Below are 27,454 nucleotides of genomic sequence, written 5' to 3'. Positions count from 1 at the left end.
CGGTGGCTGCCCCTCGACTCTGGAACTCCCTGCCCAGGGAAGCCAGAAGGGCTCTCTCCCTGCTGTCCTTTTTATTCAGGCAGGCTTTTAAAGGGAAAGGTTTTTAATATCGTCAGGGGCTACTGTGGTTTTATATGCTTTTAATGTGTAGTACTGTTTTAATGCTTGTATATTTGCATATTTTAAGTTGTATTGCAATGCTTTTAGTTGTGAGCCACTTTGAATCTCTGTATGGAGAGAAAAAGTGGGATATAAATAAGCATAATAATAATACTATTCTGTACAACAGTGGTTCTTAACCTGTGGGCGGTGGACCACCAGTGAGCTGCGAGGAAGAAAATCTGGTCCACAAGCCTCATTCCTTTCACGCTGCATGCCACTCCTTCCCGGTCTCTGACCATGGCATATGTTCTGTATCAGAAAGTAGAGCTGATGTGGTCTATCCAGTGCAATTTTCTGAATCAGCACCCCAAACTGAATCTAAAGTTGATCAAAAACTGATTCGTAACCCTTTTGGTACTAATGTTGGAGTGTGGTCCCTGGTCCAGTGGTCCTTGGTCAAAAAAAGATTGGGAACCACTGCTGTACAAGATGTGAATTCAGAATTGGACACCAGTGCTCTTAATCATTTTTGTGTCAGGGTGCTTGTAGTCTATGACTGATTCTGACTTGTGCTTCTATTTAAGAAGACAGGTAACAAGCACTTCTCTTGCTTTTTCTGGTTTCCAAAATTTCTTCAAAATTAATTTCCCCTTTTGCCTGAGCTGGCATCTTCTTTTGCAAAATGTTTTTAAAAAAACAGAACATTAAGATAAGCAGTTGATTGATGTTCTGAGAAAGAATGCTCATATCTCCTTCTAGCTGTCCATTCTGACTAGAGAGCTAAAAGGAGAGGCAGAATATTTTCAGACTTGCAAGAAGCTATGGTAAAAACAAAAGAAGGCACCCCCTCCCCCATTATTTCACAAAGTTTTCTACAGGACTACAAAGTCCTTGCTTTTTCCTGTTGCCACCTTGAAAGGCTTTGCATTTTGTCCTCACACTGAGATTCTTTTACATGAGAAAAAAAAATAAACATTTCTCCAGCTGTGTCTTATCAGCACCTTTCGATAGAGGAGACTGCCTCTCTACCACATCTTGCATGCTGACCAGAACACAGAGAGAATAAGTGTTGAAACTCAGCAATTTGGAAAGGCTAAAAATAAACTAGTAAATATACTTCTGTTTTATTTTTGGTTTTTCTTATCATCACTTAACCACAGAAAACATAGCTCGTTCCTGAGGCAGGTACTGCGATGTAATGCTTCACTGTTGTATTAGGATTCTGTGGGACCAGAGTTTAAATCCCCACTCCACCATGGAAACTCACGGGTGGACCTTTGGCAACTCACACTCATTCAGGCTCATAGGAAGGCAATGGCGAATCTCTTTGGAAGGAATCTAGTCATCCAGCCCTGTGACTGGATGATCTTCGGGACATCCTAAGTTAGAATCAAATGCATTCAACAACAGAGAATAGAGGCTTGGTTGATAAGGCAAGCTGATGTTTATAGACCTTTATTTAAAATACACCTTTGATTGCCTGGTTGTCTAACTTTGCTCACCTTTGTGATTGAAAGAAATTCTGGAATCCGTTGCAGATATTTGTGGAATTTGACCGGTGCAGCTGGAATCAGCATGCTTGGGTAAAGGTTCATGCAGAAGAAGTTATAGTTCTGATGCTGGAAGGATCTCTGGTTTGGATTCCTCGGAATGAGCCAGTTCTGCTTCAGGGAACTGGAGTGTCGGTTGAGCATTGGCCTGCATTGGTGAGTATGTTTTCCTTTCTTTTTGACAGTAATATGAAATAAATTAAACAATGCCTTTTTTTAAAAAAAAGGATAATCTGAATTTTATTTGTCCCAATAACTGAAGAATTCATACCAGTAAAACTTACCACTGCAGTAGTTTTTAATGTAGTTACATAAGGTGGTGTTGATGACCTTTTAGCTTCAATAATGCTGTATTATTCTAGTAAAATAAGCAGGCTGAACACATATGTGCAGTAGGCCCAGTTTGAAATCTGTGAGAATCTCTTTTCAAATAAGGGTGCTCTTACCTTTTTTTTTTTTTGTTCTTGTTTCTTCTTGTTCACAGACTTTCACTCCTTTAGTAGATAAGCTGGGTTTAGGTTCTGTGGTTCCAGTAGAATCCCTTGTAGATCGAGACTTGAGATTCCTGTCTGACGCCAATGGATTACGCCTCTTCCAGGTAAATTAGAGGTGCACAAACTGAAGGTATAGATTTTAGTGGTTGTGATTTAACTAAAAGTTCAGAGTACAATATGGTCTGGATACTTTGGTACACCTTCCTTTTAGTTTTCCATTTTCACACCATCTTCATTTAGGAATTTAAGTATCTAAGGCTCTGAACTGGATCATACAGTTCGGAGAGACGTTTAGGTTTATATTCCTGCAGTAGCATTGACCGGGCCCCTTGACAAACTGCTTTTGAAACTGGTAAATTTTAAATGACTTTGTAATGTGTTACGGGATTCTGAAGAGAAACTAATTCCACTTGGGTGTGCCTAAAGTAGTTCTTTGAACCTTGAACCATTGAGTTTAATTTAAAGTACTTCAGTGCTATTACAGTCATCTAAAAAGAATTAAATGCGCCAAACCTAATTGTGGGGCTTTATTATTAGTGATCAGGTAGGAGACACTTAAAAATATCTCTCTCAAATTATTGTGCTTGGGGGAAAAAAATCTTCATATTAGAAGAGTATAGGCAACTTGATTTTTACTTTGGAAATCAAAATACTTCAAAAGACATTTAGCAGATGTAAGACCAGCTGACTTTAAAATGTTATGTTATGCAACATAATTGTTTTGGCTTTTGACTGCAAGATTTCCGCATTACATTGCAAAGGTGCACTGTGCAAAAAGATCTCAGTCCAGCGTGTTCTTTCAATAAGTAATTCTTGAGTGAAGATGTAAGTATTGTATAAACATTATGCAACAAATGCAGTAGGGTATTTATCATTCTTTTTTCCATAGCTGTGTTTGCCAGATTTTAGAAGGAGTCTTGGAACTCATAATCCTGTTATTATGGAGAATGAGGATCAGGAAATAGGAAAGAAATCATGACTTGTAGACAATATCATTATGCTTTCATCCATTCCCTGAACAGCTTTTTTCATGTAGAAAACATTTCTTGGCAGATGGCAACAGAAAGTCAGAACCAATTTCTCCAAAAAGAGCCTATATTGAGGGAAGCTGTCAATACATTGATCAGTGATCAGAAGCTCCAGGAGATATTTAGCAGAGGTAAGACCATGAAAATGTGAGTTGATCAAAAGGTCCCGCTCCGACAGGAAGGTAATGGCACGCCATACAGTCATGCTAGCCACATGACCTTGGAGGTGTCTATGGACAATGCCAGCTCTTCGGCTTAGAAATTGAGATGAGCATCAACTGCCAGAGTTGGACACAACTGGACTTAATGTCAAGGAAAAGCCTTTACCTTTACCTTAAGACCAGCTGATTTGTTGCTTAAAATGTGTATGTATTTTCTTGTGATAGTTAGATTCTACTCTTAACTACTGTTTAAAATAATCCTTGCATTTGCAGGAGGCTGCTTTCTTGTTTTTCTTACATTGCTTCTCAAACTCATAGATACCTCTTGGATTTTAGTGGTGGTCTTGTTGAAAACTAGTTTATTTCTTGATTGTTTTTAATCTTGGATTTTAGTATGCTGAGCTGTGGACTGGAGTACTATTCCAGCTTTGCCTATTTTTTTAATACCACGTCTCACTGCAGTGACCCAAACTTGAGCTCCATCAAGTTCAGGTTATTATAATGTGTAGGTATTTAGGGCTGCCTTTGAAAAATGTGTGCAAGTTTCCTTTCTATGATTAGACTCTTCCATGTGTTTAGTTACTTCCTTATGCCATTTCCATGTTACGGTTGCTTTCCTTTATTTTAGTATGTTTCTAGGTACAGTTTGATATGATGGTCATGACTTTTAAAACCCTAAATGATTTGGAGCAAGGTTGTCACTTTTTTCACAAGTTACTTTTTCTGTATGTCCTGGCCATGTTACAGACATATTTGGGGTTGCAGGAGAGGACCTTTTCAGTGGCAGTGGCCAAGTTTTCATGCCTTGCTAAAGATACCTGCCTAACCCTGTTTTTGGCATTTTGCTGATTATATTCAGAGAGACCTGTTGAGCGGAGTGTGTGTGGCTGCTACTGCAGTTGAGAGTTTTTAGATTTTCTAACTGTTGATGGTGGTTTGGTTTTGGGATTTTGTTGCATTGGGCACTAATCACAAAAAAGGCAAAATGTACACACGAGTGTTGAATGTGCTGTCCTTACTCTGTTGGTGAGCTTCACACCCACCTTATAGAATATTTACGCACACCAAGCAGATCATATTTTCCCCAGGGACTAAGTAAGCTATGTATGTGAAAACAAGAACAGTAATTAACTCAGATTTTAGAATTTCTCACTGATGTTTTCTGTATTAGTAGCAAATTTGAAATAATACCTCATTGTTTTCTGGGAAATGATAGAAGTGCATACATAAATGCACAAAATTTCATTGGACGTGGGTATCTCCTTCCATACACAGATTATGGTTTCAATTAGAGGTGGATAACTTGTGGTTCTCTACCTTATAACTGCCACCATTGCTAAGCCGGGCCTTGCTCCCAGGAACTTAGGCAGTGGGAGCCCGTCAAAATCTAGAGGGCTGCATGTTCTCTGGGTGGTTAGGAGAAGCAGTCCATGTACTATAGTGTTATTCCCTATGTAGTGCACTAGCTGACTTGGCAGGTGTCCAAATTTCTCAGTTACAAATGATGACTCCCATCCCTTTCTGCTGGTTTTTGTTTCTTGCCCTGCCAGCTGGACATGTATTCCCTTTGCTCATATTAAAATATTAAAGGGTTAAATATCAAGCTGGGATAATGAAGGGAAACTCTAAAGAATAAAGGTAATGGAAGAGAAGTCAGACAAAGGGAAAGCGGAAGAATTAAAAAACAAACTACGTCAGATAAGGGTAACAAATGAACTCACTGACTGCTACACAGCAGATCAGGAGACCAGAAATTAATAAAAATACTAAATCTCAGAAGAGGTCAGCTACCCAGCATGTCTCTGATGATAAAGATAAGACAGTATTGAAAAGAATATTTATTATATCTAGTGAGAGTGAAGCAGAGAGTATGATCGCAATCTCTTCTTTAAAAATTCTTCACATGAGGATGTACTATAAGCTCATTCCCCTCTAGTCTGAAAACTGTTGCTAAAGCCAGAACGTGCCTCTTTAATGTGTTTGGTCATAACCCCTTTACAATTTCATTTTAGAGGAAATCAAGCACATCACTCACTTTAGCATTGAATTCCTAAAAGGCCACTAGGTCATATCTTTGAGCAGAATTGCTTCTGGCTGCTAAAATTATATCAATCACTTTCTCAGTATATCCTTGTTGTCTCAAGGTAGTTCTCCTAATATCTAAGCGGTTAAACTTAACCAGTCCTGATTTGGATGTAGTATCAGCCTCAGATGTAACAACTTCTGTCTTTTGGCTACCTCTCAACTGACACCTTAGTCAGGTTTTGAAAGTGCAGGCACTTGGACCAATACAGAATTATCGGCACCACTGTGGCTTGTCCTTTTGAATCCTTGTCAGCGCCTTCTGAATCATTGGCAGAAGTGGAAGTGCATAACGTGCAAATCAAGGTCATTCCACTAACAGCACATTGTTCTGTTCTGACCCTTTACACCAAGGGTCCCCAAACTAAGGCCCGGGGGCCGGATACGGCCCTCCCAAGGTCATTTACCCAGCCCTCACTCAGAGTCAACCTAAGTCTGAAATGACTTGAAAGCACACAGCAATAACAACAATCCTATCTCATCAGCCAAAAGCAGGCCCACACTTCCCATTGAAATACTAATAATTTTATATTTGTTAAAATTGTTCTTCATTTTAATTATTGAATTGTTTTAAAGTGCTTTTTGCACTACAAATAAGATATGTGCAGTGTGCATAGGAATTCATTCATGCTTTTTTCAAATTATTATCTGGCCCTCCAGTAGTTTGAGGGACTGTGACCTGGCCCTCTGTTTAAAAGGTTTGAGGACTCCTGCTTTACACCATGTATAGCAAAATAAATGTTGAGCAACCATTGTCCATAATTTCAAAATCCTCTAAAATCCAAAATTGCCCACCCAGGTGGCACAGATAGTGACACCTTTGCTTTTTCTAATGTTGGTTCAATATATACAAACCTTGTTCCATGCACAAAATTGTTTTAAATGTTGTGTATTGAATTCCCTTCTGCATATGTATATAAGGTATACATGAAATATTAATGACTTCTGTGTTTCAATTTGGGTCCTATTTCCAAGGTATCCCAAAACCTGGGGGGTGGGGGATAGGAGCTGAAATAAAGAATACCTCTGGTCCTAGGTATTACAGATAAGGAATACCCAACCTGTATCTGGAATGGACTACAGTGAGGTTCTAAATGCATAAATACTTGGGATCTAAACTTATTGTTCAAAATACTAGCAGCCCCTTAAGGAGGATCCATTGTGACTCCTCTCTTTCAAGGTAGTTTTATTGGTTTTATATCAGTAAGGAGATTTCAGAATTTGCTGCCCTATCAACGATCACAATCTGTCCAGGATTGACCAAGGCAAATTAACTTTGTTGTTATATCCAATTTTTCTTCTATAAAATACAATTAATAAGGGAGTCTATCAGGAAATGTGCTTAATTTTTGTCCAAATTCACGACGTCTGTTGGAAGGAAATGCCTTATCTTAGATGTTAAAAGGGGTGTTAAAGAATACATCTGAGGAACACTAGATTTCAGGTGCTTAGAAGCATTGTTTGTTTCCTTCCACCCCTGGACTTTTGGAATAAAATATTGAAGCAAATAATAGCTCAGCAGTTAAAAGTGTATAAAATGTGCCATCACTATGAGGGGTCAAAGGCTGATTCATGTGTGACCTCATTCTACTTGCTGTATGGCAGCAACTGCAGGGTATGCAGAATCTGCTTCATTGGATGAAGTTTGAAATGCTGCCGGCTGGAAGGAGCCATCAATAAGATAGATAAATGTAGGTCAGTTCAGATTGCTGGTGACCACATGGTGCTACAAACAGGTAATTGGAAGCAACCACTCCCATCCATCATTTTGTGGTGTGAGTATCTCCCAAGAGTATTTGCATTGCTCCTCCTAACCATCCAGAAAATGAAAGGTTGCTACTTATTGTGAATGTTTGTTTTTGGATGGTAGGAGGAGCAATACATTCCAGTCTGGGGATGGTTGCACATGAAAAAAGCATGAATTAAATATATATAAATTAGGATGTTTTGGGTTAAGTTTATTTAGACAGGGCTGTAGAATTATACTGTTAACCAAGAGAAGGGTGCCAATGGTTGCAACTAAAAAAATTGTGGACTCCTACCAAGTTGGTTTGGTGAATGGGGTGTAACCCAAGATTGCATGTATTGCTCCTCTTAGCACCCAAGAATGCTAAGTACTAAGTTCTCATTCTCTGCCTCTAGTGTAAAGCAGTGGTTCTTAAATGTTCAAGTCTCCTTCCCCAGCAATCATTGCAAGAGTATGCAAGAATTTGCTTCTCACCGCATTAGAAAAGAAAATTGCCACTTTGCCTATGAGAAATACTTGGTGGGGAAGAGGCAGAAACACAGTGGATAATCCCTGGCAGGATACAGTGATTACTGCTACAATGCCAAGAGATCACTGATGCATCTAGGCAAGAGTGGGTCAGTAGAAATACCATGTCACACTTACAGAAGAACATAAACACTGAGAAATTTCGTATTTATTGTTTTGAAAGCCTCGCATAATCCGCAAGACTATGTTTGCATCATACTATTGATACACGTGTCTTCAAGTTACCTGTGGATTGATGGTGAGCCCATTAATTTGATAGGGATTTTTAAAGGCAAAGAGTACTCAGAGGTGGTTTTGCCTGTTCCTTCCTTTGAAGTATAGCTTACAGCACCTGATACTCATAGGTGTTCTACCAGGATCCAAATAATAATCACAGTTGATCTGCTTGGCTATTAAGATTGATAGGAACTGTTGACTTTAGAGTAATTAATTTGTGTAGCAGTGATGAAAAGAATTTCAACTTGTTTATTTGTTTATGATACTTCTATCCCGCCTTTCTCAAGCCTGAAGGCTTGAGACGTTAGTTCAGTTAATTTTAAAATGTAGCCCTTTTGCCCTTGGTGAAGTGGCACAGAATTGATTTATTGTATTCTCATGTGGAACTTTCTCCTTAGGTCCTTATACCATCCAGGGTCAACGTGTAAAGGTGTATCAACCAGAAGAGGAAAATAGCTGGGTCTCTGCTGTAGTGAGCTGTCAAGATCCTATCACTCGTCTGATGGAGGTGGTTTTGACTGAGGTGCGAGTTGACTGAGGTTGGATGGTCATCTGTGAGGGGTGCTTTGATTGTGCTTTTCCTGCATAGCAGGAGGTTAGACTAGATGGCCCATGTGGTTTCTTCAACGCTATTCTATGATTCTGTGATTCTTTCTAAAGCTTGGATTGGATTCACACAATAGACCACATTAAGCATAATGCTAAACCATAGTTTGGTAGCATATACTTGTCTGTGATAAGTCTATGGCTTGTGAATTTATCCTCATTCTCTTTTACATTTTGAATTTGTTTAGACTCTAATTATCACACATGAAACGGTGGATTGTCATATTCACTTATTTGCTAACTAGAGTTTAAATAGAGTTCATCAAGTTTGGGTACAAGTCTGGTTAGTGTAATGCTAAAGTAAATACTTCCATTCCCTGGCACACACCAGAAGACACAGCTTGTGCATATAAGTAGAGAGGCAAAGAATTCAGACTATGCATATAACAGTAAAACCATAGTTTAATGTTATGTTCAAACCGTCTCGGCATATTGACTACTGCAGAATCAGAGGTGGTTTCAGGGGAAATGTAGAACATTCCATTCTTTAATTCAGACTACTTTAAAACAGTCTTTTGAGGAAGTGTAAATATATCCATGATGGTTACATGCATACTCTCTAATACTGGATTTCTCTCTTCTCCCCCCCCCCCCCCAAAACATCCCCCACTATATAAAAATCAGACTGGTGAAATCAAGTCAGTTGATCCTCGACTGATTCATGTTGTGATGGACACATCTGCTTTGAATGAGGTACCATATTTTAAAAATATAAGCAATTATGTTTAAGGGGAAGAAGGAGTATTTGTAGGTATTAGGTGAATCCCAGCATCAGGGCTCAGCTGGCACATGCAATTGCTGACTGAAAACATGGTTAAAGCTATTGCTTCCACTTCTCTACATGTGATGTTCTCTCAGCTAGGACCCACAGACCTGCATGGAGAGCTAAAATGCTTTCAGCTGGCACTTTGCAGAATTCAACTGAGAGTGCAAAAGAGATGGGCCATTGAGGATTATCATGGGGATTCCTGTCTTTACTTGCCTGGGCGGGGAAGGGCCTTGTATGTACACAAGGAAAGCAAATCTCTGTGTAGGAAGCATTCATTTTTTTTACACTGAACCCCTTAGTGTTAATTAGACTTATTTGGAAAGAGGTCTCAGTGAAATCCACAGGACTCAAATCCATAGATAAAGTAAGTTTTGAACACTGTTGTAGAGCTGAATGGTGGCATTTAAATTTATTGTTTAAAGCAGCATATTATTAGTAAAATGATATGATATATCAGATAGATAAAGATGGCAGAAGTCTTAAATAATTCCTGGAGTGATCTGTGCTTTTTATTTGTTATAGGGAGGCTCCCTCAAGGCTGCTAAATCCTCAAAGGGGAAAAAGAAAAAAGAAAGTGTTGAAGGGAAAGATGGGCGACGGAGGAAGAATGCTTCTGAAACTGGGTGTGATCATGCAACTAAGAAACTCAAGGAAAGGGGTGAAGTGGATAGTAATGGAAATGATGGAGGTGAGGCAACCAGGGGAGCTTGGCAAGGAAGTATCGGTGGTGATGTGGCTCTGGATTCACAAGACACACAGCTTCCACCTTTTGCTCCTCAAGTTAATCGTGATATGCGTTTTGCCACATACACAAAGGAAAATGGACGAACTCTTGTGGTCCGGGACAAGCCAGTAGGTGGTGACACACCTGTGCCCTTCACTTCCTTTTCTTCAGCTACTGCCCAAGCACTGCTGAGTGGAGTGGGAAGTCAAGAAATGGCAAAAACCTTAGAGCCAGCCAGTCAAGGCCCAGTGGCTGCCCCTGCGGTAATTACAACAGCTGGGACAACATCAACTACTGCGAGGCCATCAGATACTTGCCTGCCAGCTATTACTGGGCAGGAAAAACCAAAATCAGGTCGTTTGCAAACCCAGGGAGAGGTAAGTTGTTTGCAGCTCATGTAGTAATAGCCAGCATTTTAATAGCACCTTCGGGCACTGTGTTCTGATCACGTTGTTCAAATCTTAGAATAGCCCTGTTTGGGAGATGTACAGAAGTATAGTGCAGCAAATAAGAATCCAAAGATATTTTTCTGTTGTAATAAATGTAAATAGTCCTCTCTATTCATCATAATAACATGATTATAGGGACATGAGAGAAGCCTCCCACAGGATGGTAAAACATCCAGGCGTCCCCTGGGTAACAGATGGCCAATTCTCTCACACAGGAAGTGACTTGCAGTTTCTGTGACTTGCAGACACAGTCATCATCATCATTTTATATTTTACCTGCCTCTCCTCATGGTTCGAGGCAGGTCACATGGATTCAACCAACCATGGCTCAAAAATATTGAAACTGAATTTCAGAAAACAAACTATTTGCTATTTTATATAAGGGGTACCATTTATATATAAGTACACCATTTACTGTGCCTTGATTTCCCTAGTACAATTATTAGGTGAAAGAGTGGCATAATTAATTATGAGGGAAGAGGTAGGCATATCACAACTGACACTTTCCAAGAATGATCAATCTATTTGTGATATTAACTTGTGTAAAACCATTCCAGAACAATGATTGTACCAAAAATTGAGATAAAATTTTGGGGCAGAGGCAGATCTGCACCACCTGTAGCCCTCCAGCTGTTTTGGCATCCAGCTCCCAGAAATCCTAGGCAGCTTGTCCAATGGCCAGGAATTCTGGGAGTTGGAGGCCAAAACAATTGGAGGACTGCAGCTTCTGTAGACCTGCACTAGAGCCTTCAGTGTGGCCCCAAAAACGCAGTGGGAGGGCTGGGTAGGGTGGAAGATGTTCTATCAGTAGATTCCATGGCCCAGTGCTGACTTGAATCTAGATCTCACAGGTCCCACTCCAGCAATCTAACCATTATATCACAATGCCTGATCTTAATATTTTTTTCTCTCCCTCTTATGTATTCCTTTTATCTTATCAAAGTCAAGTTTTTAAAGCCCGTCTTTAGATTTGGAAAATGGTCAGTTAATTCAAGCATCTTGCCAAAGTGCATTTGTTGGACAATAAGTTTTTTGGGTTTTTTTTGTTTTTTTTTTGCGATGTGACATAAATTGATCAGAACTAATAGAAAGTTAGTTTACTGGAGAGAATTTTAACATGGATGGGGAAAGTCTTCTGAATGTTAAATCACGAGAGAGAGAAATTAACTGATGTCTTATTTTGTTTCAGAATTCCCAAAGTTTAATGTCAGCTTCTCCAGGCTTTGGAGTGACACACTCAAGTGCTTCTCAACCTTTGGCATTTGACAGTGGGCGCAGCCAGTCCAATGGAGTAGTCACCCCAGAGAAGAAGCCTGTTGGATTTCCATTTAGTACAAGCACTGGTCATGAAGTTCAGAAAGATTCTGATTTGTCAAAGAACTTGTTTTTTCAGTGCATGTCTCAGAGTCTTCCTTCCAGTAATTACTTCACAACCTTGTCTGAGAATCTTCCTGAAGGGCCAACTAATCAGGACTCATTGAAAAAAAGTTCAGAGAGCCTGAGTTCGGGTGTCTGCAAGGGCCAAGGTCTTACAGGAGAAGTTAAACTTGGGACTCCATTGGGCACTTCTGTGGAGCGGAAACTGCCGGGGGAGTCTATGCCCACCCTTACACCAGCTTTTCCACGAAGCCTCATGACTACACGACCTCCAGATAATCATGAGAATCTTTTTTTGCAGCCCCCAAAACTGTCACGAGAAGAACCCTCAAACCCTTTCCTGGCATTTGCTGAAAAATCAGAACTCAGTCCTTTCAGTAGTTTTGCTTCCTCATCTCAGCCAGGCATATCTACTATTCCCTCTTCGGTTCTTGGTTCCAAGACAACCGCTAGCTGGCCAGATTTGCACACCTCAACTGACTCTTTAGCTAAAAAGAAGAGCTTGTTTATAACAACAGATTCCTCTAAAATGGTCTCCAGTGCACCTAGTTCAACTCTCTTTGCTGGCGTTCAGGCGTCATCTGCATTGGGGAATGGCCGTTCCAGCTCACCTGTCGGCAGCCTGACACAGCCTATTGAAATGCCCACACTCTCTTCCAGTCCCACAGAAGAAAAACCATCTGTTGGGCCTGGGCAACAGGACAATCCCCTTATGAAAACTTTTTCTAATGTGTTTGGCAGACATCCGTCTGGCTTTTTCTCTTCGCAGGCAGAGCCACCGCCAGAGAACAAAGCCCCCTTTGAAACTGTGAAAAGGTTCTCTCTTGATGAGCGGAGCATGCCATCCAAGCAAGACTCGGATTCTAGCACCAACAGTGACCTCTCTGATATGAGTGACTCTGAGGAGCAGCTGCACACCAAAGCTTGCCTGAAGGGAATCCCAGAGCATTTGATTGGAAAACTGGGTCCCAATGGCGAGCGGAACGTTGCCCTGCTAATGTGCAAGGGAAAAGGAAAGCAAACCCCCAAAGGCAGGCCTCGCACAGCCCCCCTCAAAGGTGAATAATTTACGATGTAGATGAAACGAACGAGCAGGGCAATCTTCAGGCAGGGAGAGACTGAGAGAGAGAGTTTAATGGAAACAGTAACTCAGTTTCAATATGCGTTTCATTCAATGTATTTCCTTTCTCCTAAAGGACTGTTACATTACTACTTGAAAACACACTCCATATTATCTTTGCCCTATTCCTATGACCAATCCTCCAGCTGCTGTCCTTCCTGACCTTCACTCACTAACTGCTCTTAAGCTTATCCAGAGACCAACTGACTCTTTTTTAAACCAACATTCTTTTTTCCAGTGACAGTTGGCTCCGCCCCTTTTCTCTCTCCTGCCTAGAGGCAGTGTTACTATGGCAACGCCTGGGGCGTCTGTCCACCTCTCAGCTAATATTAATGAACATATCTAAAACTTATACTTTAATTGGGCATTTCATTACAGTAGGCTTTGGTTATTTGGAAAAGACTGGGGATGCACCACATGTCCTGTGCTGACACATCTTCTGTATGGTCACAAGGACCCCAATCTGGGGTCCTTTAGAGGCAAAAAGCAGGATAAAGCATTGCTTTTATCATTATACTGCCAAAACAAGGCATCAGGATCAAAATAGGGTTCTTTAACATGCATTAGATGGAAAGGGAGGTGTTTCATAGTGGGTAACATGCTGTGCTTGTAGAAAATCTTGAATTCAATCAAGTAGAGTTGAAAGAACTTCTTAAAACTTTTGTTAATTTCCTCATTTGTGTTCAATGGACCAGTGCTCTCACACAAGAGCATGGGAAGCTGTCTTATATTGTGGCATTGAAACATTGAGACACAGAAGCGAAAAAGTTATGGTACACAAAGTTAATTAGAACTGCTGGCAACTAGATACTGCTCTGCAGAAATAATGACATCCTTTCTTGTTGATCAGGTATGGAAGAGGTCGGTTTATATAAGGACAGTGGACCACTTTGTTCTTGGAGGCCAGAATATCCCCCTGATAGTCCAATAGACAGGATAATACAAAGTGATGGGACCCCTTTCCCTGATGGTATTGAACCCATTTACCCCCTCGATGCCCATTTCTTGTTTCAGAAGAATAGAACTTGGTTAGCAGTTAGCTTTTCCTATACCATTTGCTTGTCCCATAAAGCAGATTGTTAGTGGTCTAAACTAGCAACGCAATCTCCTTTATGCAACTAGACTGTGCATATAGTTGGCAGAATGAGTGGGAGAATCTCCCCCTTCATTTAGTAGGGCTTGGGGAAGGGGATGGGATATCCCTGGTACCATCCATCACTACAGCTCTTTGGGAAAGAACTAAAAACTTGGTTATTTCAACAGGCCTAAGATAGCAACCAGACTATTCTTTAGCCAGGGAAAGCTAAATTGTGATTGCATGGATTTTTAATCCATGACTATTGCTGCATTTATTTTCATCAATTTTAGATGTCTGGCTTTAAATAAGTTATTGTATTTTTATTGTTGATCTACAGTATATGTGGTGTGGTATCATGTGTGCTATTTGTAAGCTGCCCCAAGTCCCTGTGGTAGATGGTGATGGGATATAAATAAAAGATTATTATTATTATTATTATTATTATTATTATTATTATTATTATCCAGAGACTGCATTATATCTACAATATGGGTAGTTCCTTAATTTTAAAAAACAGAAACAGAATAAATTTGAGCATTGTGTAGGAAGTTTTTCAGGAATCATGCAAAACTATTGATTACTTGTAGGAAGCTCTTAGGTCTTCCCACTAAGGCTTTAGCAGAAGTAACACTCAAAAGTTGCATTGGAAAGAGGGTGTTGTTAAGCTGCAGTAAATAGTAAGATAAATAATTAGATGTGTATGTGAATAATTATGTGAGAATATATGGCTCTAAAATATTTATATGTGTGTATAAATATATGAGGCCTCTGATTGTGAAGTCTAGAGAGCCATCAGCATACATTTAGGATTATTTGATATAGATATATAGATTTGCATGGAGAGATCTTTAGCACAGTGTGAGAGTCTGATCATATTCACTACTGCTGTTGCCTGGTATTTACATATTGCATGTTAGCTTTGTTTAATAGACTGTACATATGACACATTGGTCATCCAGCATAAAGAACAGTGTGGGTCAGACCTACATAGCTTGACTACTATACGTGTGAGATAACCAGGGTGTTGATGGCAGGTAGGGAAAAGAATGATCTTAATTTCGATAAAGAATAACAGGAGCCTAGGGCATAATGTGAGGAATCTTTGGATCTCCAGAAGTTTTAACTATTACTCCCAGAGTATCTCATTTTTGGGCAGCCTCAATAGAGGATGGGAAATATAGTTCAGCAACATTTTGAGTGTCACAAGATTCCCCTTGGTTACATTCCCTGGATAGACAGGAGGAGCCATCCTTGCCTGCTTGGGCTGTTCCCCAGGTGGCAGTTGGCCTGGCAGAGCCCAACATTCTTTTCTGTTCGCTCTGTTGGCTTCTTTCTCATCACCATCAGTTTTTTGTTTCCTGATTTGCTGGCTGTTGTACAAGATTCAGTAGATACTATTGGAAACTGGGTATCCTTTCTTACTTTGTTTTAATTGGAGTGCTTTTTACTTTATAGTTGGCCAGTCTGTACTGAAAGACATGAGTAAGGTAAGGAAGCTGAAGCAGTCAGGGGAACCATTTCTCCAGGATGGCTCCTGCATCAATGTCGCACCTCACCTGCACAAATGTCGAGAATGCCGTCTGGAACGTTACCGGAAATTCAAGGAACAGGAACAGGATGACTCTACTGTGGCTTGCCGCTTCTTCCACTTCCGCAGGTAATGAACCTCTCAGAGCTGGTTTTCATTTTTCTTGGCTGTTGAATAAACTGTTCCGCCTCTATGACTTTCACAAAACATTTCAGCACATTAAGAATTGTGTGCAGTTTCTGTAATGATCATTGCAATTTGTGGTAGTGTTTCTGAAGGCTTTCTCATGCATTATGGAAAAGCTAGCCTGTGAACTTGTATCAGAGTAATGAGATAAATTTTCTAAATTAAAAGCAAATGTTTTTTAATTTAAGTTGGATTTGTTGAATTATTTTATATGTCACCTCTTTAAAAACAATCTACTACGGTGGTTCTCAACCTGGGGTCCCCAGATGTTTTTGGCCTTCAACTCCCAGAAATCCTAACAGCTGGTAAACTGGCTGGGATTTCTGGGAGTTGTAGGCCAAAAACATCTGGGGACCCTAGGTTGAGAACCATTGATAGTATATAATGGTATCACAATATAATTTGCACTTGGTAAATTTTACCTTGCACTAAAGTTAATCACTGAATTAAACATTGAATATATACATTGGATTGCAACATTGGATTTTCCCTGCTTGGTTTTGGTTTTATTGGCACGTTAATTTATTGTTAAATGATTTATTTGATGAATTTGTATAATATTTTTAAATGATTTAAAATGAACATGAGGAAGAACTTCCTGACTGGGAGAGCCGTTCAGCAGTGGAACTCTCTGCCCCGAAGTGTGGTGGAGGCTCCTTCTTTGGAAGCTTTTAAACAGAGGCTGGATGTCCATCTGTCAGGGGTGATTTGAATGCAATATTCCTGCTTCTTGGCAGGGGGTTGGACTGGATGGCCCATGAGGTCTCTTCCAATTCTATGATTCTATGATTTTTACTGTTTCGATTGTAATTCTTGTGGTGTATATGTATCTGATGCTTATGTGAGGCCGCCCTGAGTCTCCCTTGTGGGGAGAAGGGCGGGGTAGAAATGTATAAAATAAATAAAATACAATATCCATTTAATGCTCTTGAACCATTTTTTTCTTTATGTGTACATACATGGTTTAATGTTGAGTGTAAATGTTTGTAGTTGACAAATGTTTCTACATCCTAAATTATCCTTACTAAGAACCCACAGAAGTAGGGGCATTGCTTGGTTGTACCATTATATTCACCATACTTGTCCTTTAGAAAGCTCATTAATATGGATGCAAATAGGTTTTAAAAACTAGCTTCCTATTATTTTCAGAAATAAACTGATCAGATGTAACATTTTTCTATTGCATTTAAGTTGTTTTGGATTCTGTATCCTATCATCTCTGGGTCAATACACTGAGTAGTGATGGATTATGGAAGCTGAAATCTGAAACTCTTGGAAAGCACAAGGCTGGGGAAGACCTTCGAGAAAAAACTTTCACCCAGATTTCTGGTGAAAAATAATTGATAACCACTGTGTTTTTTAACAAACCCATCCTGTTCTACTTCAGGCTGATATTTACTCGGAAGGGCATTCTACGAGTGGAGGGTTTCTTGAATCCCCAGCAAAGTGACTCTGATGCTATGAGTTTGTGGATTCCATCATGTTCTCCTGCTGAGGGAATTGACCTAGAGACCTCTAAATATATCTTGGCCAATGTTGGAGACCAGTTCTGTCAGCTCGTTATGTCTGAGAAGGAAGCAATGATGATGGTGGAGCCACATCGTGAGTTTTGATTTTCATTTTATCACATTCATGTAATAAACTGATACCCGAACTTGAAGGAATTGTTTATTGAAATAATTAAATTAATGAGTTAATTGATTTTTTGCACAAATACTGGATAGCTGAATGGACTCCTTGTGCAGGTTAGCTGAAGGTTTGCCTTTTTCTCTCCAGTTGTTTTGTCCATATGAACTGAGGATAAATTCATGCATTGTTTTCCATTTATCACTTCTTTGAATCATATGTACTTTCTATGGCAGTCTCTTGAGGCTGTTTTTTATAACCACGTTACTTTTACACTTTCAAATTAATATTGGCTTCCTAATCAAGCCTCCAGGAAGCAAAGTCCTCCTTAAAAATGAGGCATGTGGTTCCCAAGTGTGTAAATATGGGATTATTTCCTCCAGTCTGGTGGAAGTAATATCTGTGCTTTTTCATGAAAACAATTTAAGGCAGACAGTGCTTCCAAAAGTCTTCCAAGACTAGTGTGGTCCAAGGAACAGAGACACTATGTACTTTGCTTATAGAGAAAAAAATACAGAGAGGCTTTTTAATTAATGCAATTTAATTTTGGAGGTTCAAGGGTGGGGGATGATTTCTGGGAATCCAGTGCAACTAACAGTTATCCATTGGTGTTTTAACATGTTGATATTTTGTAATCTTAAAACATTTTTTGTCAGTAGGTTGATTTCAGATATAATCATAACAGCATCAGTAAAGTATATTGAGTTGATTTCAGGGCTTTGAGTCCAAATGTGTCTTAATGTGAAACCAGTCCAGTCCCTTTAAGAGAACTGAACTTAGACACGTACAGGGAGATTTATCAATGGAAAGTTTTTCCCCATTCAATTTCGGAATTTTACTCAGTTATGTGCAGCCCTGAACTAACCCCCCTCCCCCCTTTCTTACTGCAGAGAAAGTGGCCTGGAAGAGGGCAGTACGTGGTGTGAGGGAGATGTGTGATGTATGTGAAACAACACTCTTCAATATTCACTGGGTTTGTCGCAAATGTGGCTTTGGGGTATGTCTTGATTGTTATCGTCTCAGGAAAAGCCGTCCACGCACTGGTGAGTACTTTGTATTTATTATAAAACTGAAAATCTGAGATAGCTATTTGGCTTTTAAGGGAATGTTTCATGGGAAAGTGAATTCAGCGATAGACAAAGGATAAATTTCTATCAGGTGGTATGTTAATTGGGAAATTATTGAACATGGGGGTTACATATGTGTGGTTCCTATGCAGCTAATTGTTCTGTAAGCACACATACAGGCCTATCTCTTACTTCTTAAATGATTGTTTTGTGGTGATGCTGAAATGGGTGAGTTTAAGGCTGTGTCACTCTTTATAAAATTGGTTGCATAACTATATGCAAGATCATAACTATACTGGCCTATATATGCACTATAATAAGCACACAGGAGTGTGGCCTAGATGCTCTGTAGGAGGTCAGCAAGACTGTATGATTTCCATCTGCTGAACAACAGCAGCATCTTCCTGTGGCTTTCCCAATGAAGCCAAAGCTGACACCAGGCACTCTGAACCATGGAATACACCTGGGTCTCTGGTGATAGAGATGGATCTGACAGTGTCTCAATACTGTGTCATTGTTTTGGGAGGAGTGTAGCCCCATCTAGGGTACTCCCAGACCTCAGAACCACAGATTTGGTCCCCTAAGCCTGAAATGTTCCCCCATATTAATTGACTGCTTCCATATATTGTTTGAGAGAAAAGATGCTGCAGGTTGGGAGAGTTGGGTTAATTCACACTAATGCCGTTTTCCTATATTTCCTCATCACACCACTGTCAGCGGGTTTCTTTCTGTAATGAACTTAGCCATTTAAATTGTGCATGAGCCTCTTAGTCTCTACACCTATTTTTTTCTCTTGGTACAGTCTTAAGAGTTTTCTACAAAGTCTGAAGTTGTTCTGATCTAATGTTGCACACATAACTATTTATATAGTTTTTTTTTTATCGTGTCAGAAGCAACTTGAGTAACTGCAAGTTGCTTCTGGTGTGAGAGACTTGGCTGTTTGCAGACACATTGCCCAAGGGATGCCTAGATGTGTCACCATACTGCGGGAGGCTTCTCTCATGTCCCCACATGGGAAGCTAGGGCTGACAGACTGAAGTTCACCCAGTCTCTCAGATTCAAATCGCCAGCCTTCAGGTCAGCAGTTCAGCTGGCACAAGGGTTTAACCCATCACGGCACTGTGGCTCCATTTATACAATTAAAAGCTCTAACTATCTGTTTCAGAAGCGGAGGATATTGGTGATGAAGAAGTTTTTTCATGGCTGAAATGTGCAAAGGGTCAGTCGCATGAACCAGAGAACCTCATGCCAACACAGATCATCCCTGGCACAGGTAATAATAATTCAGTAACCAGGTTCTGCATTTCTGAAGGAGTAGACAAATACATTTTTTTCTTTCTGATGCAAAGCAGCAACTACACTATCAGAAAGTCTTGTTACATAGTATTTATTTATTATGTCTTTACTTCATTTCTACCCTGCCTTTCTCAACCTGAGGGGGGGACTCAAGGCAGCTTACAAATTCAGCAAAAATTCGATGCCACACAGTTAAACAATAAATCACATCTCATAAAAATATAAACAATCTAAGCATATAAACAAAACTCGTAACAATCTATCAAGCAGATTAAAAACCACATATAAAACACCCGAGTCATGATCTCAAGTCCAAATCATTTCCCAAAATCCATAGTTCATTATTCAAGCTGTTAAAGTCTCATTCTGTAGTTTCCTAATCACAAAATAGTCTATACAAAAAGTACAGACTTGCTATAAAAGAGACAAAACTTAATTCCTGAGCATACTAAAGCTATCAAATATTAGAAGAATTATGGACGGCATATGTAAATAGCCAGGTCTTATGTCTCTTTCTAAAAACCAGGAGGGGTGGGGACTGCCTGATGTCACTGGGGAGGGAGTTCCACAGCGGAGGGTCCACCGTTGGCCCTGTCTCTCATTCCACCTAAACACGCTTGCAAGGAGGTTAGGTCAGAGAGTGGAGACTCCCCAGTCAATCTTAAAACTCTTGTAGACTCATAGAAGGAGATATGTTCGAACAGGTAAGTTGAACCAGAACCATATAGGGTTTCATAGGCCAAGACCAGCACTTTGAATTGGGCTCGGTAGTGGATTGGCAGGCAGTGGAGCTGATCTAACAGACGAGTAGTATATTCCTTGTACACCACCCCAGTTAGAAATCTGGCTGCCGCCTGATGGATTAGATGAAGTTTCTGGGCTGTCTTCAAAGGAAGCCCCATGTACCCCAATATAGCCTAGTTATTTTGGCTCTTCTGAAAGAGAATGAGTCCCATACTAAGTAAAAGACAATACATAAATGAGTGATAATTGGAGTGGATTTCTTAAGACAGTACACTTTTCTATTTTTTTTAACAATCACATAACAGAAACTACATTTTTAATCAAGATCAAATAAAATAATTGGTATGATTGTTTCCCTTCCCTCCCCCCTCCCAAAATCTACACACATATGTATACATAAAACACATAGACTTCAGAACAGTGCCTACAATAATTGTTCCCCGTTACACTAGTTGGGATGGATTTCTGATTCCCATTATATGTATACTGGCCCTGTGTTGCACCTGGCTGTTATTGATACATACAGAAGTTCTAGTAAAAAACTAAGAAAGAAATAAAGATATCACAAATATAAAACAACATCCCAGCCTTACAATGGTCTTTATTAAGCCTCTTGAGGCAAATGTTGAGAGTGAGTTTTAATTCTTTTATCACGACAAAAGGAAAGAGGATGGTTCAAGCTGAAAAAGTCTTCCTACCTAATGTAAGTATGTCATCAACTCTCTGAGAATGGTTTTCTTGCCTGGAACAATGGAATTGTTGGACTGCATTAAAACCAGTTAGCAGAGCAAGTAGTCAGGAATGTTGGCAGCTGTCTTCTGGCTTGGCCAAAACACTTCACCATTTCTGTTGCAAGAATACCCCCAGATCCTCAAGATCAATATGCAGTTTCATTTATGACAAAATATTTCTCTGGGCATTTTTCAAACCCTGCAATGCAATTTTAAGGTATACGGGGGGGTAGAAGAAGTCCAATGATTTATCCCCTGAGAATACAAGGGGTGTGCTGAACTAGTGCTTCCATTGTAAGATTTTCAGCTTTTGTTATGTAATTTCATTCCAAAATTTTTCAGCACTGTATAATATTGGAGACATGGTTCATGCAGCACGTGGCAAATGGGGAATCAAAGCTAACTGTCCCTGTATTAACCGGCAGAACAAATCTGTGTTGCGACCTGCTGTTACCAATGGCATTTCACAGGTATGTAAAAATTTAATATAACCACAACCTATGGTTCAGTATTTCTAGTACAACCTATGGACTTAATTTGAGCATTTAGAATACAGCTGTTGGCTTTTTAAAATGTTACAATAAACGTCATGAGTGTTAGAATTGTTTGTAATTGTTTTGAGTAATTTGAATATGTTAATAGAAAGGCAAAATGTAAATAAATTGCCTTTATAAAAAATAATAAAGATACTATTTAGTTCACAGTAAAACAATAAAAGCATATTCAAAGCCTATCACTGTTGACAACAGTGATAGGCTTTGGACATGCTTTGATTTTTCACATTAAAATACAGACAGTGATCTACTCCTTGGATCCTGAGAATTTCCTCTTCGTGGAGTCTGTGAAATTAGCACATAATGGGTTTTAGTTCTGCGCATGCGCAGCTGTTTGGAACCTTCTAGAATCTTGTAAAAGAAACATTTTGGCGGAGGCCCCGCCCACTCCCCAATATTATAAATGCCCCAAGTGGGGACTGCGGCTTAGTTCCTTTTTCCGCGTCAGCAACTTTAGGAATCTCTCTAGTCTGACCGTTTTGGCTTATTTCTCTACTGTTAACTACCGGACTCTTCGACCTCGGCTTGCTTACGGACTCTGCTGTCTCTCTCCACCCTTAACCGGATTTAGATAACTCTCAGGCCATTCTTTCTTAACCATGAGTACCACTTCATTCTTTAAAAAATGTGGGTCATGCAGCGGCAACGTACCGGACACAGACGGGCACTCTATGTGCCTGCTCTGTTTGGGAGAAGCTCATTGGCCGCAGTCATGCCAAGGCTGCCTAGGATTCACTCCCAAGGCTCGTAAAGTTTGAGAATCCAGGCTTAAGGCATTGCTATATGAGTGGGCCCTAGCCCCAACCACCGCCCGCCCAACCAAGCGCCCAGCCCCTGAGGAGATGCCTGCTCCGCAAACGGAGATTAATGGTGACCCCACCTCCTCTCAATCGCCTCATCCCAGCCAGGAGGTGAGCTGTGAGTCCCGGATGGAGCCCGCGAAAAAGGTTAGGCCCTCTAAGCAGGGCAAATCGGCTCCCAAACACAAGGACGGGCTCAATAAAGGAAAGAAAGGGAGGCAACTGAGTGGTAATGTACCCGAGTCCTCATCCGCTGTCGGGTACGGCGCAAGACGAAACAACCCATGAGCTTTTTACTGTCTCCTCAACGATGGGAGAAGCTCAGCTGGTTCAAACATTCCCCTCCCCCTTGGGTATGGAGTAATAAGGCCTCCAACTCTCTCGCCAGCAGACAGGGCTGGAGACCAGTCGCTCCCCCAAGCTTACCTTTAGAGGCCCAGCAGATGGAGGGAGCGTTAAATCCACCAGGCCCGTCTCAGCCACTCCAAATGGAGCTGCCGCCGGCTGAAAAACCAAGCGAAACTGCTCATAGGAGCCATTCTCAGGAGCGCCGCTCGCGCCACGTGCCACGGCACCCGCGCAGGTCCCCATCAGTTAGTGCCTGGAGCTCCCAGTCCCGCAGTCCTCTGAGGCATTACTATTATGATGATTATTCCCCAGAACGCCGCCATTCAAGAGCCTTCCAAGACTATGGGCACTATAAATATGCTGTGCCCTATCCAGAAAGGGCCTGTTGTCGCCATTTTGATTGCTGCCAGCAATATGTCAGCCATACCCATCCAGCGCCGGCGACCACGACCCTTTCCTTGGGACACGCCCATAGGGGCGAGATATCCATGTTTCCGCCCCAAGCGGCGGCAGTGAACCAGCCAGCAGGGGGTGCACCGACAACCTCCCAGCCAAACGCACAGCGCGACGCTGCTCCGGCTCCGAAACCTCCCCAACCTTTGGCACCGGCCGCTCGCCAGGAGGCAGCGACTCCTCTGGCCTCTACTGAAGAGCCTGACCAGCTCTCTGCCTCCTCGGAGGCGAAAGACAGGCCCATCTCTCCCACGAATCCCCAGTTAGAAGCTCTTCCAACGGAGGACTTTGGGGGCTTCTCAGCGTTAATTATTAGAATGTCACGTGCCTTGAAGCTGTCGGTTCCGCAACCCACTAAAGTTGTCGAAGACCCAATGCTTCCCTCATCCCAACAGCAGGACCCACCAACAACGATCCTGCCATCGCTGCCCTTTCTATTGCAGCTTATAAAAGCTTCTGGAATAGCTCCATCTGCGGTTCCAGCTACTCCTAAAAGGGCCGAAAACCTATACAAAGTAGACCTATCCACTGCACTGTGGTTGGCTAAACAACCCAAACCTAATTCTATTGTAGTAGATGTCAGCAAGCCTCGTCCCTCACAAAGGTCTCAGACAACTCCTTCAGATAAGGAGAGAAAGAAATTGGAGGCTCTGGGAAAAAGATCTATGCCTCCACATGTCTGGAATCTAGGATGCCGCATTACAGTGCATATATGGCAGGGTATCAGAACTATCTATAGACCAAGGTTGCACCTTACCTTGACTTACTTCCTCCAAATGAACAGATGCTGGCAAAAACATTCCATCAGGAAGTGTTGTTACTAGCTTCCTTCCAGAAGGATCTGGCTAAGCATACAGCTGATGCTGCAGGAAAATTGCTGGCGACTGCAGTAGCCCTCCATCGCCACATATGGCTCAGGGCATCTGGTCTATCTCAATCTGCTAGGTCAGTAATAGAGGACTTGCCTATGGATGAGGCTGGCCTCTTTAATCCAGAAACGGATTCGCAACTGGAGCATACCCAGAAGATGCACCAGACAGCTCATAGATACGGTTTCTCTCCTTATCTCTCGCAGCACCATAGCCTTACTGGTCAAACCGATTCCAGCACCATCGCAGACGTTATAGCCCTCCGGCATTCAGAGGATGCCAACGCCCTTCCTCTTCAACAGCATCTGCCAGAAAACCCACCCTGCCATACAAAGACCAACAACGAGTGCCGCTTCTAGCCCTCGGGTTGGTTGCCAGACATCAGTATTCTTACCAGTTCCAGAAGTTGACAGTTCTTCAGTTGGCTCTGTTGAGCCTTGTTTATTGTTCGACAGTTCTTTACCTGACGATGATTACTTGCCACATCCCTCCAAGAGAACCTTTCGGGATCGATTGATTCCCTTTGTACATGCTTAGAGGAAAATAACCACTGACGCCTGGGTTCTCTCCATTGTTGAACACAGGTATGCAATAGAATTCCAGTGCTACCCTCCAGTAGGAGATTTTAAAACAACAAAACTCTCATCCCAGCTAAGCAAGGAGATTTTGACTCTCCTGGGAAAGCGAGCCATCTCAAGACTACATCCCTCTGAGGCAAAGCGTTGTTTCTTCTCCAGATACTTTTTAATTTCCAAAAGGGGTGGGGGCCTTCGCCCCATTTTAGATTTAAGGGATGTCAACTTTTTTATCAAGCCCCGTAAATTTCGGATGGTTACCCTTGCAACAATCCTCCCCTTGTTGAGACCAGGAGCCTGGTTTGCAACAATTGGCCTTGCAGATGCATATTTTCATTTCTCCATCAGACCAGATCATCGTAGGTTTCTAACTTTTGCGTTGGGCAATCAGTTCCCTTCGGACTTGCAACGGCACCCCGAGTCTTCACAAAATGTATAGCGGTTGTGGACACATACCTAAGCCAAAGAGGAATTATAATGTTTCCATACTTAGATGACTGGTCACTCACCTTGGAATTGGAATCCCGACTTCGGTCTGACGTCACCATGCTGTCTCTCCTACAGGAGCTGGGCCTCATGGTCAACTTCGAAAAATCCAGCTTGGCCCTGTCCAGAAGTGTCCATTTCATTGGGGCAAGGATAGACTCCATAGCAGAGAGGGCCTTCTTCCCGGAAGATCGCTTTCACACCATCAGATCTAGTGTAGAAGACATATGCACCCAGGAACGCGCTTCTGCGTGGACTGTCCAGTCTCTATTAGGTCACATGGCCTCGACAACATCTGTCACTCAATTCTCAAGACTCCGAATGCGCCCACTTCAGCACTGGTTTCTTCAAGTATTCAAACCACAATACGACAACCAGAAGACCCAATTGTGCCTGCCTCGAGAGGTACTATCGTCCCTGCAAGGGTGGATGAAGAGAAGGCACGTCCTCTCAGGTATGCCTTTCAGACAACCTCACCCTTCCCGCTGGCTCACGATGGATGTGTTGCTGCAGGGATGGGGGCGCACCTCCGGGACCTAACAATACACGAGCAGTGGTTCCCCAGAGAGGCGGCCCATCACATCAATTATCTTGAACTTCTGGCCGTGCAAAAGGGCCTGCATGCTTTCGAACCCCAGGTCACCAATCACACTGCAGATACTGACAGACAACATGTCGGTGAAGTTTTACATCAACAAGCAAGGGGGGGACGCACTCGGCCAGCCTGCTTCGCCTTTCAATGGAAATTTGGGAATGGTGCATTCCACGGCAGATCCATCTCAGCGCAGTACACCTCCCGGGAGAGGGCAACTCCCTTGCAGACGCCCTCAGCTGGACGCCAAAATCATGTCACAAATGGCAGTTCCATCGAGACGTGTTCAACCTTCTAGTTCACCTCTGGGGCCAACCAACACTAGACCTGTTTGCGTCACCAACGAACAGACAATGCAACATGTTCTGTGCCAGACTTCGCCCCAAGGCAGCGCCAGGATGCATCGGGGATGCCTTCATGTTTACTTGGTCCCCGGGTCTACTGTACGTGGTTCCCCCGGTTCCTCTGATCTCCAAGGTGGTAGCCAAAATGACACTCATCACAAGACCACACGAACTCCATGCTGATCATCCCATGGTGGCCACACCAGCACTGGTTCGCCCCTCTCCTTTGGGCGTCACACGGCGAGTACATCAGACTTCAACTCAGGCCAGATCTCCTATCCATCCAGGGGGGGCAGGTACACCACCCGGACCTGGCCTCCCTGCGCCTCATGGCGTGGAGAGTGCGCCCCAGGAACCGCTATTGGAAGCAGTGCAACAGATAACCAATGCAGCCCAGAAGGCCATGACCAAGAAGGCATATGGCTACAAATGGTCACGGTTCCTGGAGTTTGTCACACCACTGGCCATAAATCCACTTACGACCCCTACGTCTATTATTTTGGACTTCCTAGTTCATCCGTCTCACAAAGGGCTAGCCCTGTCGTCACTCAAATGCTGTCTGGCAGCCAGACAGCATTTGACGATCCGGAGGCCCGTCATGTTTTCACGACCCCATGATTTGACTCTTCCTTAGGGGCTACTCTAATTTGCATCCACCGGTGGTACCTCCTCCCCCAGCGTGGAGTTTGGAGCTAGTTCTGTCGCAACTGTGAAAGCCACCATTCGAATGGATGGCCACCTGCGACCTTTCACACCTGTCATGGAAGACGGCGTTCGTGGCCATTACATCGGCCAGGAGAGTAAGTGAGATCTGCGCACTAAGAGTAGATACGCCTTATCTTCGTTTCTATAAAGAAAAGGTAGTCCTCCGCCCGGACATTTCGTTTTTACCTAAGGTAGTCTATAAATTTCATTTATCTCAGGACATTTCTTTACCGGCATTCTTTCAGAATCCATCTTCCTCACTGGAGGCTGCTCTACACTCTCTGGATGTGAGAAGAGCCTTGGCATTTTATACCAACAGGATAGCCCCACATAGAAAATCAGTGAGGCTTTTTCTTCAAATCTCTGCCCAGTATCGCAAAGACTCCCTCGGCCTGCCTGTGTCATCACAGTGAGTGGTGTCGTGTATCGTCGCAACGATTAGGCTGGCATACCAGCTTGCGAAGAAAGACCCTACGTAGCAAATCTCTGCCCATTCCACGAGAGCGGTTTCGACCTCGA

At 42.1% G+C, this 27,454-nt stretch overlaps 1 protein-coding gene across 5 annotated transcripts in view; it reads left to right on the top strand.

Annotated features, from left to right (window-relative positions):
- KDM3B (lysine demethylase 3B) overlaps positions 1-27,454 on the top strand; it is a 54,692-nt gene that overhangs the window by 12,136 nt on the left and 15,102 nt on the right. For 3 of the 5 annotated variants that reach the window (XM_060765705.2, XM_060765704.2, XM_060765703.2), the window contains exons 2-13: positions 1,641-1,808; positions 2,137-2,250; positions 3,200-3,305; positions 8,307-8,431; positions 9,139-9,207; positions 9,806-10,384; positions 11,646-12,891; positions 15,487-15,688; positions 17,133-17,347; positions 18,262-18,414; positions 19,604-19,711; positions 21,552-21,679. In XM_060765705.2, the coding sequence (XP_060621688.2) occupies positions 1,719-1,808; positions 2,137-2,250; positions 3,200-3,305; positions 8,307-8,431; positions 9,139-9,207; positions 9,806-10,384; positions 11,646-12,891; positions 15,487-15,688; positions 17,133-17,347; positions 18,262-18,414; positions 19,604-19,711; positions 21,552-21,679 (3,135 nt within the window). In that variant the 5' untranslated portion in view covers positions 1,641-1,718. Of the gene's footprint in view, positions 1-1,619; positions 1,809-2,136; positions 2,251-3,199; positions 3,306-8,306; positions 8,432-9,138; positions 9,208-9,805; positions 10,385-11,645; positions 12,892-15,486; positions 15,689-17,132; positions 17,348-18,261; positions 18,415-19,603; positions 19,712-21,551; positions 21,680-27,454 lie in introns of all 5 variants that reach the window. The other 2 variants (XM_060765701.2, XM_060765700.2) reach the window with 1 other exon arrangement.

The sequence above is a fragment of the Anolis sagrei genome, chromosome 2 (assembly GCF_037176765.1).
Source record: "Anolis sagrei isolate rAnoSag1 chromosome 2, rAnoSag1.mat, whole genome shotgun sequence".
In the NCBI taxonomy this organism is placed as follows: domain Eukaryota; kingdom Metazoa; phylum Chordata; class Lepidosauria; order Squamata; family Dactyloidae; genus Anolis; species Anolis sagrei.
The sequence above is the reverse complement of the archived record's forward strand: the minus strand, read 5'-3'. Positions and strand labels throughout refer to the sequence as shown.